Raw genomic sequence first — 13,799 nt, 5'->3', positions numbered from 1 at the left:
CTTTTACACCACTTTTCCCACGTCTTTTACACCACATTGCCCACATATGTTACACCACATTGCCCACATATGTTACACCACATTGCCCACATATGTTACACCACATTGCCCACATATGTTACACCACATTGTCCACGTCTTTTACACCACCTGTCCCACGTCTTTTACACCACATTGCCCACGGCTTTTACCCCACCCAGCCCACGTCTTTTACACCACATTGGCCACGTCTTTTACACCACATTGCCCACGTCTTTTACACCACCCAGCCCACTTCTTTTACACCACATTGGCCACGTCTTTTACACCACCTAGCCCACGTCTTTTACACCACCTTTCCCACGTATTTTACACCACCCGGCCCACGTCTTTTACACCAACTTTCCCACGTCTTTTACACCACCTTTCCCACGTCTTTTACACCACCTTTCCCACGTCCTTTACACCACCTTTCCCACGTCTTTTACACCACCTTTCCCACGTCTTTTACACCACCTTTCCCACGTCTTTTACACCACCTTTCCCACGTCTTTTACACCACCTTTTGCACGTCTTTTACACCACCTTTTGCACGTCTTTTACACCACCGTTCACACGTCTTTTACACCACATTGCCCACGCCTTTTACACCACCTTTCCCAAGTCTTCTACACCACATTGCCCACGTCTTTTACACGTACCTTGCTTACACCACATTGCCTCCTTGGCTGCTTGCCTACTTTCTCAATTATGCCACAGTGAATATCATCCAAACACTAAAGAAAGGTACCAAGTTAGATGATACTAACCATGGACTGTTTAGCTTCCTTTGGTATCTGCATACCAATTTATACACAATGTAACGCATCGATAATTGCAGCAGGTATAATAATTCACTGTGGGTGATCGATTTGACTTTCAGTCCGTTCTTTCTGCCTCCTCAACTATGGATGTCGATAACCTGGACCTCAAATACGTTGTGGTGGTTTCCCATTCAACACTGTCTGATGATGCCATGCCCTGCCCATACCAGTGGCCTTCGCTCTACCTGACTGTCTGATTCCCCTGATGCACACCTGCTGTACATTTCTCATTTGACAGTTTTCTTTACTCTGATGTCCTTGACCTTCCTTCAAGGTAGCAATCTGATCATTATACTGTCTTGCTCTTTCTGCCAACATCTTTACATTGTGACTGCTATATTCCACTTTGATGATGATCATCTTGTCTCCAAAGTTTCCTCCAAAGGAAGATGATGCCTGTGCGTACATTTCAGGCCCAAAGCCTTTCTTGTTACCTCTCAGCAATCCATAGCATCCAAGTTATAATCATGAATTATGGCTTTCCACTCTGGGCTGGAACTCCTGCATTTGACTTTCCACAATATTCTAGAAGGAGCCGAAGGCCTTCAGCATCATGATGCCCCTTGATGAAAGGCCTGGCTTTCTCATGGCAATCAAATTGGTGTCCTCAGGAATTATTTATCTATTTACCATCAACTATCTTCAGACCCATATCTTTCCACGTCTTTGATGATCAACCCAGTCATTATGGAGTTCGAGCGAACTTTATGGAGTAGTAGGGTGGTCTCTCAATGAGTAGTTGTCTTGGGTTGATCCTGACCAGATAACTAACGACAAGAACTGCCATTCTTATGCATTGGTAGCAGGGGGTGCTGCATCTCAGAACACACCATCCTTTGGGTGTCATAAAGCCAGCTGTCCTCTGCATTTAGGTTGTGGATATTTGATTTAACGATATCTGTCAAACAGTAGGGAATTGTGTGCTGGTCCATGGTCGAATGCCATTCCTGTAGATATTTAAGGGATGAGGATATTAAATTAGATTAATTTAATAAATGGGGTTAATACATCTTGTCTTGTGTACCATGCTCTATACAGAGCATAGGTTCCACTGAAGCAGTTTCTTGGCTAGGATTACAATCCTGGATGGGTCGCCACACTGACGCAGGTGCAGGGTACTCGGCTGAGTGTGCAGGTATTTGTGATCTGTCAAAGGGTGCCGGTAATAACTCGCCTACTGTTCAGGAAGGACACCGTGTTATCATTGAGGTCCGCCAACTAATTCTGGCAGACGGGACGCCCAGTTTAATGTCCATCCGAGGGGCGGCACACACATTGAATCACCTTGCCCGTGAAACACCGGGATGGCAGTTTATAGGTGGGTCTGGAATCAATCCCAGGCTAGACACCTTCATGGTGAGTGTTCGTACCTCTCAGCTATCCTGCCACTCCGTTAATCCAAGATCAGAGGTAATTTGATCGATTCATTTTAAAGGGGTATGAATAGTTCTCTCATGAGCCTCGATCTTGAATACCCCAAAAATAAATGAATTAATAAAGAAAGAAAGAAAGAAATAATGTACAGGCCTAATGACCTCCTTCTGTGTCTCATTTTTCTTCCATATCTTTGTTATCTCATTCTGCTAATTTTATTCCTCTGCCCATCTTTCTGTAATGACATAACATCCATTACACACTCGATTGGTAGACCTCTGTTTGAGAGTTAGGGGCAACATTAACCAAACTTCCTTCAACATCTCTGAAGTGTAAGCTCTCATGGTTATTGTCATGAAATTCTGTCTAACGTCTGAACCCAGGTGTCATTTATCTTTTGCCCGCTACGCGGCCGTTATAAGAACTCGGTCATTCAGCGCTATGATCATACCTGAGACATTAACTGTATGCTATGCTAGTGCCACTGTATGCTAAGCTAAGCCACTTTGTTACGGCTTGCTTGCTTGTGCTCATTTGTAAACTCATTACTAGTTCCGATGTATGCTGAATATTGATATGATGTTCGCTGGTTCTCTTTACAGGTAGTGTTAGGGATAGAATGATATTAAACTCATGATCTGAGCCAATATTGTAACTCTGATTCTTACAACAGTTATTGCCTCAGCTGGAATGTACTCTTCTTGTATACCTCCCACTCCAAATTTGAAGTATTGTTCTCATACATGGGAGATGGTGTCTACTTTCATCCTTTTAAACACAAGGCCATAGCCTCATTAATGGCCCAACTATATTTCATTAATGGCCAATGATATTTCAGAATCATTGGAATCTCCAGCGATGAAGCTAACTCCGAGGGCCTTTCACTCAGTCACCGCAGGCAGGTTGGTGGTCTTTCCGTCTTCTACCGACTCCTCTCCGGCCTTGCTCCCCCAGCTCTCTCTCGGCTCTGTCCCCCAAATATTTCTGCAGGTCGCACAAGATCTGCCAGCAACCCTCTTATGGTTAAACTTCCAAAATCAAGACTCTCTGCTCACCTTCACTCTTTCATTCCCCTTTACTCCCACCTCTGGAACGAACTCCCTCACTCTCTTCAATCCCACTCCCCCCTCCAGGTCTTTAAAACAGCTGTTCACCACCATTTCTTATCTTTCCCCATCCAAAACCTTGATCTTTTCTTCCCCTGTTAATTCACCTGACCACATCACACAGTAGCCTTTCCTTCCCTCGTCGTATGGTTTGCAAAGTGATTGCTTTTAGATCCATTTTCCCCAAGTATCGATGCAGCCACGTCCATTGTTCCCATCACTACCGTGCTATCTTCTTGTAGCAAAGTGCAAACGCTACCCATAAGGTGGAGTCTCCATTAGTGATTGTTTTTTCATATTACGAGTCGGTCGGTGTTGTGTGTTTGCAGTCCCTCGACCGTTGATTTCCATCTCAGTTCTGCTGGCTGCAGAGCATCCTGAAACCACAGCCGTGGTGAGGTGGAACACGACCGGCACACTTACTACTGCCCCTCATGATGGCTTCCAAATCAGTTATGGTTTAAACAACTCCAACCATGACCTGTACATCATGGGTAACTTGCTTTTCTTATTAAACTTCTCCTTTATCACTCTTTTTGTATCTTAAGCCACAAACATACTGAAACCGGGAAGCACACATCCTGCAGCCAAGGGAAACCACAGCAGACAGAAAGCGAGCAGCATGTGACTCTTTTGGGGTGGCAGTCAGACAGAGCAGACAGAAAGCGAGCAGCATGTGACTCTTTTGGGGTAGCAGTCAGACAGAGCAGACAGAAAGCGAGCAGCATGTGACTCTTTTGAGGTGGCAGTCAGACAGAGCAGACACAAAGCGAGCAGCGTCTGACTCTTTTGGGGTGGCAGTCAGACAGAGCAGACACAAAGCGAGCAGCATCTGACTCTTTTGGGGTGGCAGTCAGACAGAGCAGACACAAAGCGAGCAGCATCTGACTCTTTTGGGGTGGCAGTCAGACAGAGCAGACACAAAGCGAGCAGCATGTGACTCCTTTGGGGTGGCAGTCAGGCAGAGCAGACAGAAAGCGAGCAGCATCTGACTCTTTTGGGGTGGCAGTCAGACAGAGCAGACACAAAGCGAGCAGCATCTGACTCTTTTGGGGTGGCAGTCAGACAGAGCAGACAGAAAGCGAGCAGCATCTGACTCTTTTGGGGGAGCAGTCAGACAGAGCAGACACAAAGCGAGCAGCATCTGACTCTTTTGGGGTGGCAGTCAGACAGAGCAGACACAAAGCGAGCAGCATCTGACTCTTTTGGGGTGGCAGTCAGACAGAGCAGACAGAAAGCGAGCAGCATCTGACTCCTTTGGGGTAGCAGTCAGACAGAGCAGACAGAGAGTGAGCAGCATGTGACTCTTTTGGGGTGGCAGTCAAACAGAGCAGACACAAAGCGAGCAGCATCTGACTCTTTTGGGGTGGCAGTCAGACAGAGCAGACAGAAAGCGAGCAGCATCTGACTCCTTTGGGGTAGCAGTCAGACAGAGCAGACAGAGAGTGAGCAGCATGTGACTCTTTTGGGGTGGCAGTCAGACAGAGCAGACACAAAGCGAGCAGCATCTGACTCTTTTGGGGTGGCAGTCAGACAGAGCAGACAGAAAGCGAGCAGCATCTGACTCTTTTGGGGGAGCAGTCAGACAGAGCAGACACAAAGCGAGCAGCATCTGACTCTTTTGGGGTGGCAGTCAGACAGAACAGACACAAAGCGAGCAGCATCTGACTCTTTTGGGGTGGCAGTCAGACAGAGCAGACAGAAAGCGAGCAGCATCTGACTCCTTTGGGGTGGCAGTCAGACAGAGCAGACAGAGAGTGAGCAGCATGTGACTCTTTTGGGGTAGCAGTCAGACAGAGCAGACACAAAGCGAGCAGCATCTGACTCTTTTGGGGTGGCATTCAGACAGAGCAGACAGAAAGCGAGCAGCATCTGACTCCTTTGGGGTGGCAGTCAGGCAGAGCAGACAGAAAGCGAGCAGCATCTGACTCCTTTGGGGTGGTAGCCAGACAGGGCAGACAGAAAGCGAGCAGCATGTGATTCTTTTGGAGTGGCAGTCAGACAGAACAGACAGAAAGCGAGCAGCATGTGACTCCTTTGGGGTGGCAGTCAGACAGAGCAGACAGAAAGCGAGCAGCATGTGACTCGTTTTTGGGTGGCAGTCAGACAGAGCAGACAGAAAGCAAGCAGCATGTGACTCTTTGGCGCGGCAGACAGAGCAGACAGAAAGCAAGCAGCATGTGACTCTTTTAGGGTGGCAGTCAGACAGAGCAGACAGAAAGCGAGCAGCATGTGATTCTTTTGGGGTGGGAGTCAGACAGAGCAGACAGAAAGCGAGCAGCATATGACTCTTTTGGGATGGCAGTCAGTCAGACAGAAAGCGATCAGCATGTGACCCCTTTGGGTCAGACAGAAAGCGAACAGCATGTGACTCTTTTGGAGAGGCAGTCAGACAGAGCAGACACAAAGCGAGCAGCATCTGACTCTTTTGGGGTGGCAGTCAGACAGAGCAGACAGAAAGCGAACAGCATCTGACTCCTTTGGGGTGGCAGTCAGGCAGAGCAGGCAGAAAGCGAGCAGCATCTGACTCCTTTGGGGTGGCAGTCAGGCAGAGCAGACACAAAGCGAGCAGCATCTGACCCTTTTGGGGTGGCAGTCAGACAGAGCAGACAGAAAGCGAGCAGCATCTGACTCCTTTGGGGTGGCAGTCAGGCAGAGCAGACAGAAAGCGAGCAGCATCTGACTCCTTTGGGGTAGCAGTCAGACAGAGCAGACAAAGGGAGGAGGCTGTGACTTGTTTTGGGGTGGCAGTCAGAGAGTGCAGACAGAAAGCGAGCAGCATGTGACTCCTTTGGGTTAGCAGTCAGACAGCGCAGACAGAAAGCAAGCAGCATGTGACTCCTTTGGGGTAGCAGTCAGACAGTGCAGACAGAAAGCAAGCAGCATGTGACTCCTTTGGGGTAGCAGTCAGACAGAGCAGACAAAGGGAGGAGGCTGTGACTTCTTTTGGGGTGGCAGTCAGAGAGAGCAGACAGAAAGCGAGCAGCATGTGACTCCTTTGGGGTATCAGTCAGACAGAGTAGACAGAAAGCAAGCAGTATGTTACTCCTTTGGGGTAGCAGTCAGACAGAGCAGACAAAGGGAGGAGGCTGTGACTTGTTTTGGTGTGGCAGTCAGACAGAGCAGACAGAAAGCGAGCAGCATGTGACTCCTTTGGGGTGGCAGTCAGACAGAGCAGACGGAAAGCGAGCACTATGTGACTCGTTTTGGGGTAGCAGTCAGACAGAGCAGACAGAAAGCGAGCAGCATGTGACTCGTTTTGGGGTAGCAGTCAGACAGAGCAGACAGAAAGCGAGCAGCATGTGACTTTTGGGGTGGCAGTCAGACAGAGCAGACAGAAAGCGAGCACTATGTGATTCTTTTGGAGTGGCAGTCAGACAGAACAGACAGAAAGCGAGCAGCATGTGACTCCTTTGGGGTAGCAGTCAGACAGAGCAGACAGAAAGCGAGCAGCATGTGACTCGTTTTGGGGTAGCAGTCAGACAGAGCAGACAGAAAGCGAGCAGCATGTGACTTTTGGGGTGGCAGTCAGACAGAGCAGACAGAAAGCGAGCACTATGTGATTCTTTTGGAGTGGCAGTCAGACAGAACAGACAGAAAGCGAGCAGCATGTGACTCCTTTGGGGTAGCAGTCAGACAGAGCAGACAGAAAGCGAGCAGCATGTGACTCCTTTGGGGTAGCAGTCAGGCAGAGCAAACAGAAAGCGAGCAGCATGTGACTCCTTTGGGGTGGCAGTCAGGCAGAGCAGACACAAAGCGAGCAGCATCTGACTCTTTTGGGGTGGCAGTCAGACAAAGCAGACAGAAAGCGAGCAGCATCTGACTCCTTTGGGGTAGCAGTCAGACAGAGCAGACAAAGGGAGGAGGCTGTGACTTGTTTTGGGGTGGCAGTCAGAGAGAGCAGACAAAGGGAGGAGGCTGTGACTTGTTTTGGGGTGGCAGTCAGAGAGAGCAGACAGAAAGCGAGCAGCATGTGACTCCTTTGGGTTAGCAGTCAGACAGAGCAGACAGAAAGCAAGCAGCATGTGACTCCTTTGGGGGTAGCAGTCAGACAGTGCAGACAGAAAGCAAGCAGCATGTGACTCCTTTGGGGTAGCAGTCAGACAGAGCAGACAAAGGGAGGAGGCTGTGACTTGTTTTGGGGTGGCAGTCAGAGAGAGCAGACAGAAAGCGAGCAGCATGTGACTCCTTTGGGGTATCAGTCAGACAGAGTAGACAGAAAGCAAGCAGTATGTTACTCCTTTGGGGTAGCAGTCAGACAGAGCAGACAAAGGGAGGAGGCTGTGACTTGTTTTGGGGTGGCAGTCAGACAGAGCAGACAGAAAGCGAGCAGCATGTGACTCCTTTGGGGTAGCAGTCAGACAGAGCAGACAGAAAACGAGCAGCATGTGACTCTTTTGGGGTAGCAGTCAGACAGAGCAGACAGAAAGCGAGCAGCATGTGACTCCTTTGGGGTAGCAGTCAGACAGAGCAGACAGAAAACGAGCAGCATGTGACTCTTTTGGGGTAGCAGTCAGACAGAGCAGACAGAAAGCGAGTAGCATGTGACTCCTTTGGGGGTAGCAGTCAGACAGAGCAGACAGAAAACGAGCAGCATGTGTCTCCTTTGGGGTAGCAGTCAGACAGAGCAGACAGAAAGCGAGCAGCATGTGACTCCTTTGGGGTAGCAGTCAGACAGAGCTGACAGAAAGCGAGCAGCATGTGACTCCTTTGGGGTAGCAGTCAGACAGAGCTGACAGAAAGCGAGCAGCATGTGACTCCTTTGGGGTAGCAGTCAGACAGAGCAGACAGAAAGCGAGCAGCATGTGACTCCTTTGGGGTAGCAGTCAGACAGAGCAGACAGAAAGCGAGCAGCATGTGACTCCTTTGGGGTAGCAGTCAGACAGAGCAGACAGAAAACGAGCAGCATGTGACTCTTTTGGGGTAGCAGTCAGACAGAGCAGACAGAAAGCGAGTAGCATGTGACTCCTTTGGGGGTAGCAGTCAGACAGAGCGGACAGAAAACGAGCAGCATGTGTCTCCTTTGGGGTAGCAGTCAGACAGAGCAGACAGAAAGCGAGCAGCATGTGACTCCTTTGGGGTAGCAGTCAGACAGAGCAGACAGAAAGCGAGCAGCATGTGACTCCTTTGGGGTAGCAGTCAGACAGAGCAGACAGAAAACGAGCAGCATGTGACTCTTTTGGGATGGCTTGTACCACATATGGTTGCAGTACCACATACTCATGCATAACCCTAACATATACCTTTTGTGGGGAAACAGAAGAAAATTGTAATCTAGGGGCCATAAGTGATGCCATGGCACAGAATCCCTCGAGCAGCATTGCGACCATGCAGCTAAAAGTGTCCGCGGACGATCATGGCTGTCGCGTGCCGCCCATCCGCTCAGCGCCTTGGCCCTGCATTGTGTTTGGTTAAACTAAAACGACCTCTTATTTGAATTTTCCACTCACTCGCTTACCACTTGAAAATGTCTGCTGACCTGCTGTCTGCTCTGTCTTTTTTGGGGCTTTTGTCCTTGCTTTTCCGATCACGGCCATCTTTTTCACATGCGGTATTTTTCATCTTCTTTGCTTTTCCACAGATCCCAATGCCCGGGAAGTCGAGCTTACGGGCCTGACACCTGGTCGATGCTATGGTCACGTGACTGTGAGTACCGTGATCCGCTCTGATGATGGCTACAATAAGAGCAATCCATCGTTTGCACGTCAGTTCCTTCACACAGGTAAATCGTATCCTCACCCATTCGACACAGGTACCAGCTAGACAGGGCCCTCTGTTTAAAAGACATAACAGTGTGTGCAACACCCAGCAGTGTGGTTTGTTTGGAAATAAACACAACGCCATTTTGCTTATGTGCTTGAGACAATCAGTGGCTCTTTTATGACTCACAGTTCTGCATGGTTGTTGCCCCACAGCTCCTCCATCTCCTCTGGAGGTTACCGTGAGGTTTGTCAAGGAGGACATCGATGTTGATGATGTGAGGTGGTCTCACAGAGGGGTGAACTTAAGAGTTGAAGGACCTGGGCAGGAGAAGAAAGGGGTGAGACTAAATATGTCAGAAGTGGAGAGGGTTAACGAAGAGCAGCCACAAGTGACCGACTGGAGAAAGGGGGCAAGAGAAGAATTAGACACTACAGGGGAAAAGTGGGATGAAGAAAACATTGATTCCGCAGCCTCGATAATTGTGGCACGAGAAGATTTGGACGACAAGAAAATGAAAAACAATGAGCCGAATCTGGAATATAGATCGGATGGGACAAGAAAATCCAAAGATGAATTAAAGCTGATAAGAGTGAGATCGAGGACAGATGGAGCAAATATAGAGCTGGAGGTGAATGGACGCCAGAAAGGGGACGGAGTGAAAATGGAGGTGGAAGATGTTGTGAAGTCTAAAGATGCAGATTGGCCGAAGCTTGATGGAGAAGATTCAAATTTCAACATTAGCTATTTGACTTCTGGTCCCGAGCTCCTCCGAATGAAGCGATTGGAGGATGAGAATGTCGGTGACCCTGGCGATGCCATGAACGGGTCAAAGAATGCCACCAGGTGGATGCAGGAGAAGACTGGAAGCCGCCTTTCGGGTTCGCCATTGACCCAGCTCCTCGTGGAATGGACTGTTCCAAACATCTCTCTGGCAACTTCTATCGACAGATTCTTAATCCACCTGCTGCGGAAAGGTAAAACCATTAATTGCTCATATGTTTTGTTTATCTCACGAAATACGAGGCAACGAGCAGCCCATCTATCTAGTCCTATAGCTTTTTCTGTGAGCAGCTCATCTATCTAGTACTAGAGCTTTTCCTGTGAGCAGCCCAACTATCTAGTACTAGAGCTTGTCTGTGAGCAGCCCATCTATCTAGTACTAGAGCTTTTTCTGTGAGCAGCTCATCTATCTAGTACTAGAGCTTTTCCTGTGAGCAGCCCATCTATCTACTACTAGTGCTTGTCTGTGAGCAGCCCATCTATCTAGTCCTATAGCTTTTTCTGTGAGCAGCTCATCTATCTAGTACTAGAGCTTTTCCTGTGAGCAGCCCATCTATCTACTACTAGTGCTTGTCTGTGAGCAGCCCATCTATCTAGTACTAGAGCTTTTCCTGTGAGCAGCCCATCTATCTAGTACTATGGCATTTTCCTGTAAGCAGGCCATCTATCTTGTACTAGAGCTTTTTCTGTGAGCAGCACATCTATCTAGTACTAGAGCTTTTTCTGTAAGCCCATCCACCTAGTACTAGACCTTTTCCTGTGAGCAGCCCATCTATGTACTACTATGACCTTTCCCTGTAAGCAGCCCATCTATCTAGTACTAGAGCTTTTCCTGTGAGCAGCCCATCTATCTAGTACTAGTGCTTGTCTGTGAGCAGCCCATATATCTAGTACTAGAGCTTTTTCTGTGAGCAGCCCATCTATCTAGTACTTGAGCTTTTTCTGTGAGCAGCCCATCTTTCTAGTGCTAGAGCTTTTCTGTAAGGAACCCATCTCTCTCGTACCAGACCTTTTTCTGGGAGCATCCCATCTATCGAGTACTAGAGCTTTTTATGTGAGCAGCCCATCTACCTAGTACTAGAGCTTTTCCTGTGAGCAGCCCATATATCTAGTACTGGAGCTTTTTCTGTAAGCATCCCATCTATCTAACATGAGAGCTTTTTCTGAAAGCAACCCATCTATCTAGTACTAGAGCTTTTTTCTGTGAGCAGTCCATCTATCTAGTACTAGAGCTTTTTCTGTGAGCAGCACAAATATGTAGTAATAGAGCCTTTTTCTGTAAGCAGCCCATATATATTATATATAGCAAGATAGCTTTTTCTGTAAGCAACCCATTTATCTAGTGCCAGAGCTTTTTCTGAGCAGCCCATCTATCTAGTTCTAGAGCTTTTTTTGTGAGCAGCACATATATCTTGTACTAGAGCTTTTTCTGTAAGCAGCCCATCTATCTAGCACGAGAGCTTTTTCTGTAAGCAACCCATATGTCTAGTGATAGAGCTTTTTCTGTGAGCAGCCCATCTATCTAGTACGATAGCTTTTTCTGTGAGCAGCCCATCAATCTAGTACTAGAGCTTTTTCTGTGAGCAGCCCATCTAGTTAGTTCTAGAGCTTTTTATGTGAGCAACACATATATCTAGTACTAGAGCTTTTTTTTGTAAGCAGCCCATCTATCTAGTACTAGAGATTTTTCTGTGAGCAGCCCATCTATCTAGTACTAGAGATTTTTCTGTGAGCAGCCCATCTATCGAGTACTAGAGCTTTTCCTGTGAGCAGCCAATCTATCTAGTACTAGAGATTTTTCTGTGAGCAGCCCATCTATCGAGTACTCGAGCTTTTCCTGTGAGCAGTGTTTGTTGACCTGTCAGCACTGAGGAGTGATGATAAACCTGGGGCCTGTAGACAGATTTCAGCGAATTACAGAAGCTCTTCCAGTCTTTGCGGTCGGCATATGGCTGAAGCTCATCTGCCTTCTGGTCCAGCCAAGTATATTGTACCTCTCTGAGCTTACATTGGACGGTCTGACGGATGTTATGGTCACCATCTTGCTTGGCTATTGATGACTTGTCATTGAGATTAGTTGTGTCAAGGCGACGATCCCCCTCCAGTGGATTCTGAATCTCCTCATTGTTTTCGTCAAGCCAATCTTGATGGTGGAGTACACCATTTCCCTGGACGTCGCCCAATTATCCTCAATACGGTGAGCGTCCATTTCCGATTTACACAGGCGACTCTCAACTTTCTCCTACGTGTTTGCCTGTTTAGGCCTTGGGATATTGAGATGTTTTTGGACCTTATACCCTGGGGATGTCTACAGGAATGGTTCTTTATGATTACCTTTGCAACTGACAAGGCAATGGTCAGTCCAACAGTGAAAGTTGCACATGGCTTTCGTTACACACACATCCTGCCTGTCCCTCTTCCTGGTGATCACATTGTCCATTAGATGCCAATGCTTGGAGCAGGTATGTATCCATGGCCTCTTGTTGTGAATGGGAGGGCAGAAAACTGTGTTGGTGATCAAAAGCTAATGCTCAGCACACATCTTCAGCAAAAGCAGACCATTGCTGTTACAACTGTCAATCCTATTTTTTTCCAATGACACCTTCCCATGCCTGGTAATCTGCCCCAAATTTTCCATTAAAATCACAAATAATGACGAGCTTGTCTGACTTTGGTGCTGTAGCAATCGAGGAGTGAAGGTCATCCTATAATTGATCGTTGACTTCTTCAGCGTTGGTCATGGTAGGGGCGTACGCACTGATGAGTGTTGCTTGCCGGTTAACATGCAGGGTTAATTTAAGCACCATCGTATTTATCATTAACACCCTTTGGGGAGGAAAGACAGCTTATTGACAAGATGGGTTATGACAGCAAAGCTGACCTCACGTTTGTCTTCTTTTGTGCAGCCACTCCAAACAATCTGTAACCTTGACTGATTTCCTTGAGCTGACCCACTTCAGGTAGACTGGTCTCACTGAGGGTGGTGATCTGCACATTGTACCTAGCCAGATTTCTACCAAGGGCAGTTATTCTCTCAGGTCTGTCAGCCATGGCATTGTCCATGAGGGAGCACACATTCCATACGCCCAAGTGTGAGCGGTTTCACCTCTACTTTCTTTTTCGAGATTGACTTTTGACCGCTTTGGTAGGATCCCTGCCAGCTGTGGCCTGCTGCCCAGGGTAAGTGAAGCAGGCAATGTTTGGGGCTCCTTTTCTGGAGCCCCTTCCTCACTAGTGGCAAGATGAGTCTAGGCTGTTGACCTAGTGGCAAGATGAGTCGAAGCTGGGTGAAGGGCAGGACCAATAAAGGACGAGCCATCACTCAAACGAGTGTGATGAGCACCCCTGTAAGAGGTACTACCCCACCTTACTCCCTGTGAGAGGTTCTACCCCACCTTACTCCCTGTGAGAGGTTCTACCCCACCTTACTCCCTGTGAGAGGTTCTACCCCACCTTACTCCCTGTGAGAGGTTATACCCCACCTTACTCCCTGTGAGAGGTTATACCCCACCTTACTCCCTGTGAGAGGTTATACCCCACCTTACTCCCTGTGAGAGGTTCTACCCCACCTTACTCCCTGTGAGAGGTTATACCCCACCTTACTCCCTGTGAGAGGGTCTACCCCACCTTACTCCCTGTGTGAGGTTCTACCCCACCTTACTCCCTGTGAGAGGTTCTACCCCACCTTACTCCCTGTGAGAGGTTCTACCCCACCTTACTCCCTGTGAGAGGTTATACCCCACCTTACTCCCTGTGAGAGGTTCTACCCCACCTTACTCCCTGTGAGAGGTTCTACCCCACCTTACTCCCTGTGAGAGGTTCTACCCCACCTTACTCCCTGTGAGAGGTTCTACCCCACCTTACTCCCTGTGAGAGGTTATACCCCACCTTACTCCCTGTGAGAGGTACTATCCCACCTTACTCCCTGTGAGAGGTATACCCCACCTTACTCCCTGTGAGAGGTACTACTCCACGTTACTCCCTGTGAGAGGTA

The 13,799-nt window shown here is 48.2% G+C and overlaps 1 protein-coding gene across 1 annotated transcript in view; it reads left to right on the top strand.

Moving 5' to 3' along the window:
* LOC137421286 (receptor-type tyrosine-protein phosphatase O) overlaps positions 1-13,799 on the top strand; it is a 275,641-nt gene that overhangs the window by 55,084 nt on the left and 206,758 nt on the right. Inside the window, exons 3-5 of the mRNA XM_068107186.2 lie at positions 3,652-3,816; positions 8,904-9,044; positions 9,238-9,999. Coding sequence (XP_067963287.2) covers positions 3,652-3,816; positions 8,904-9,044; positions 9,238-9,999 — 1,068 coding nt within the window. The remainder of the gene's footprint in view (positions 1-3,651; positions 3,817-8,903; positions 9,045-9,237; positions 10,000-13,799) is intronic.

Source organism: Myxine glutinosa, chromosome 1 (assembly GCF_964187855.1).
Source record: "Myxine glutinosa chromosome 1, kmMyxGlut1.1, whole genome shotgun sequence".
Taxonomy (NCBI): domain Eukaryota; kingdom Metazoa; phylum Chordata; class Myxini; order Myxiniformes; family Myxinidae; genus Myxine; species Myxine glutinosa.
Note: the sequence above shows the minus strand (reverse complement) of the source record. Positions and strands in the feature narration are given on the sequence as shown.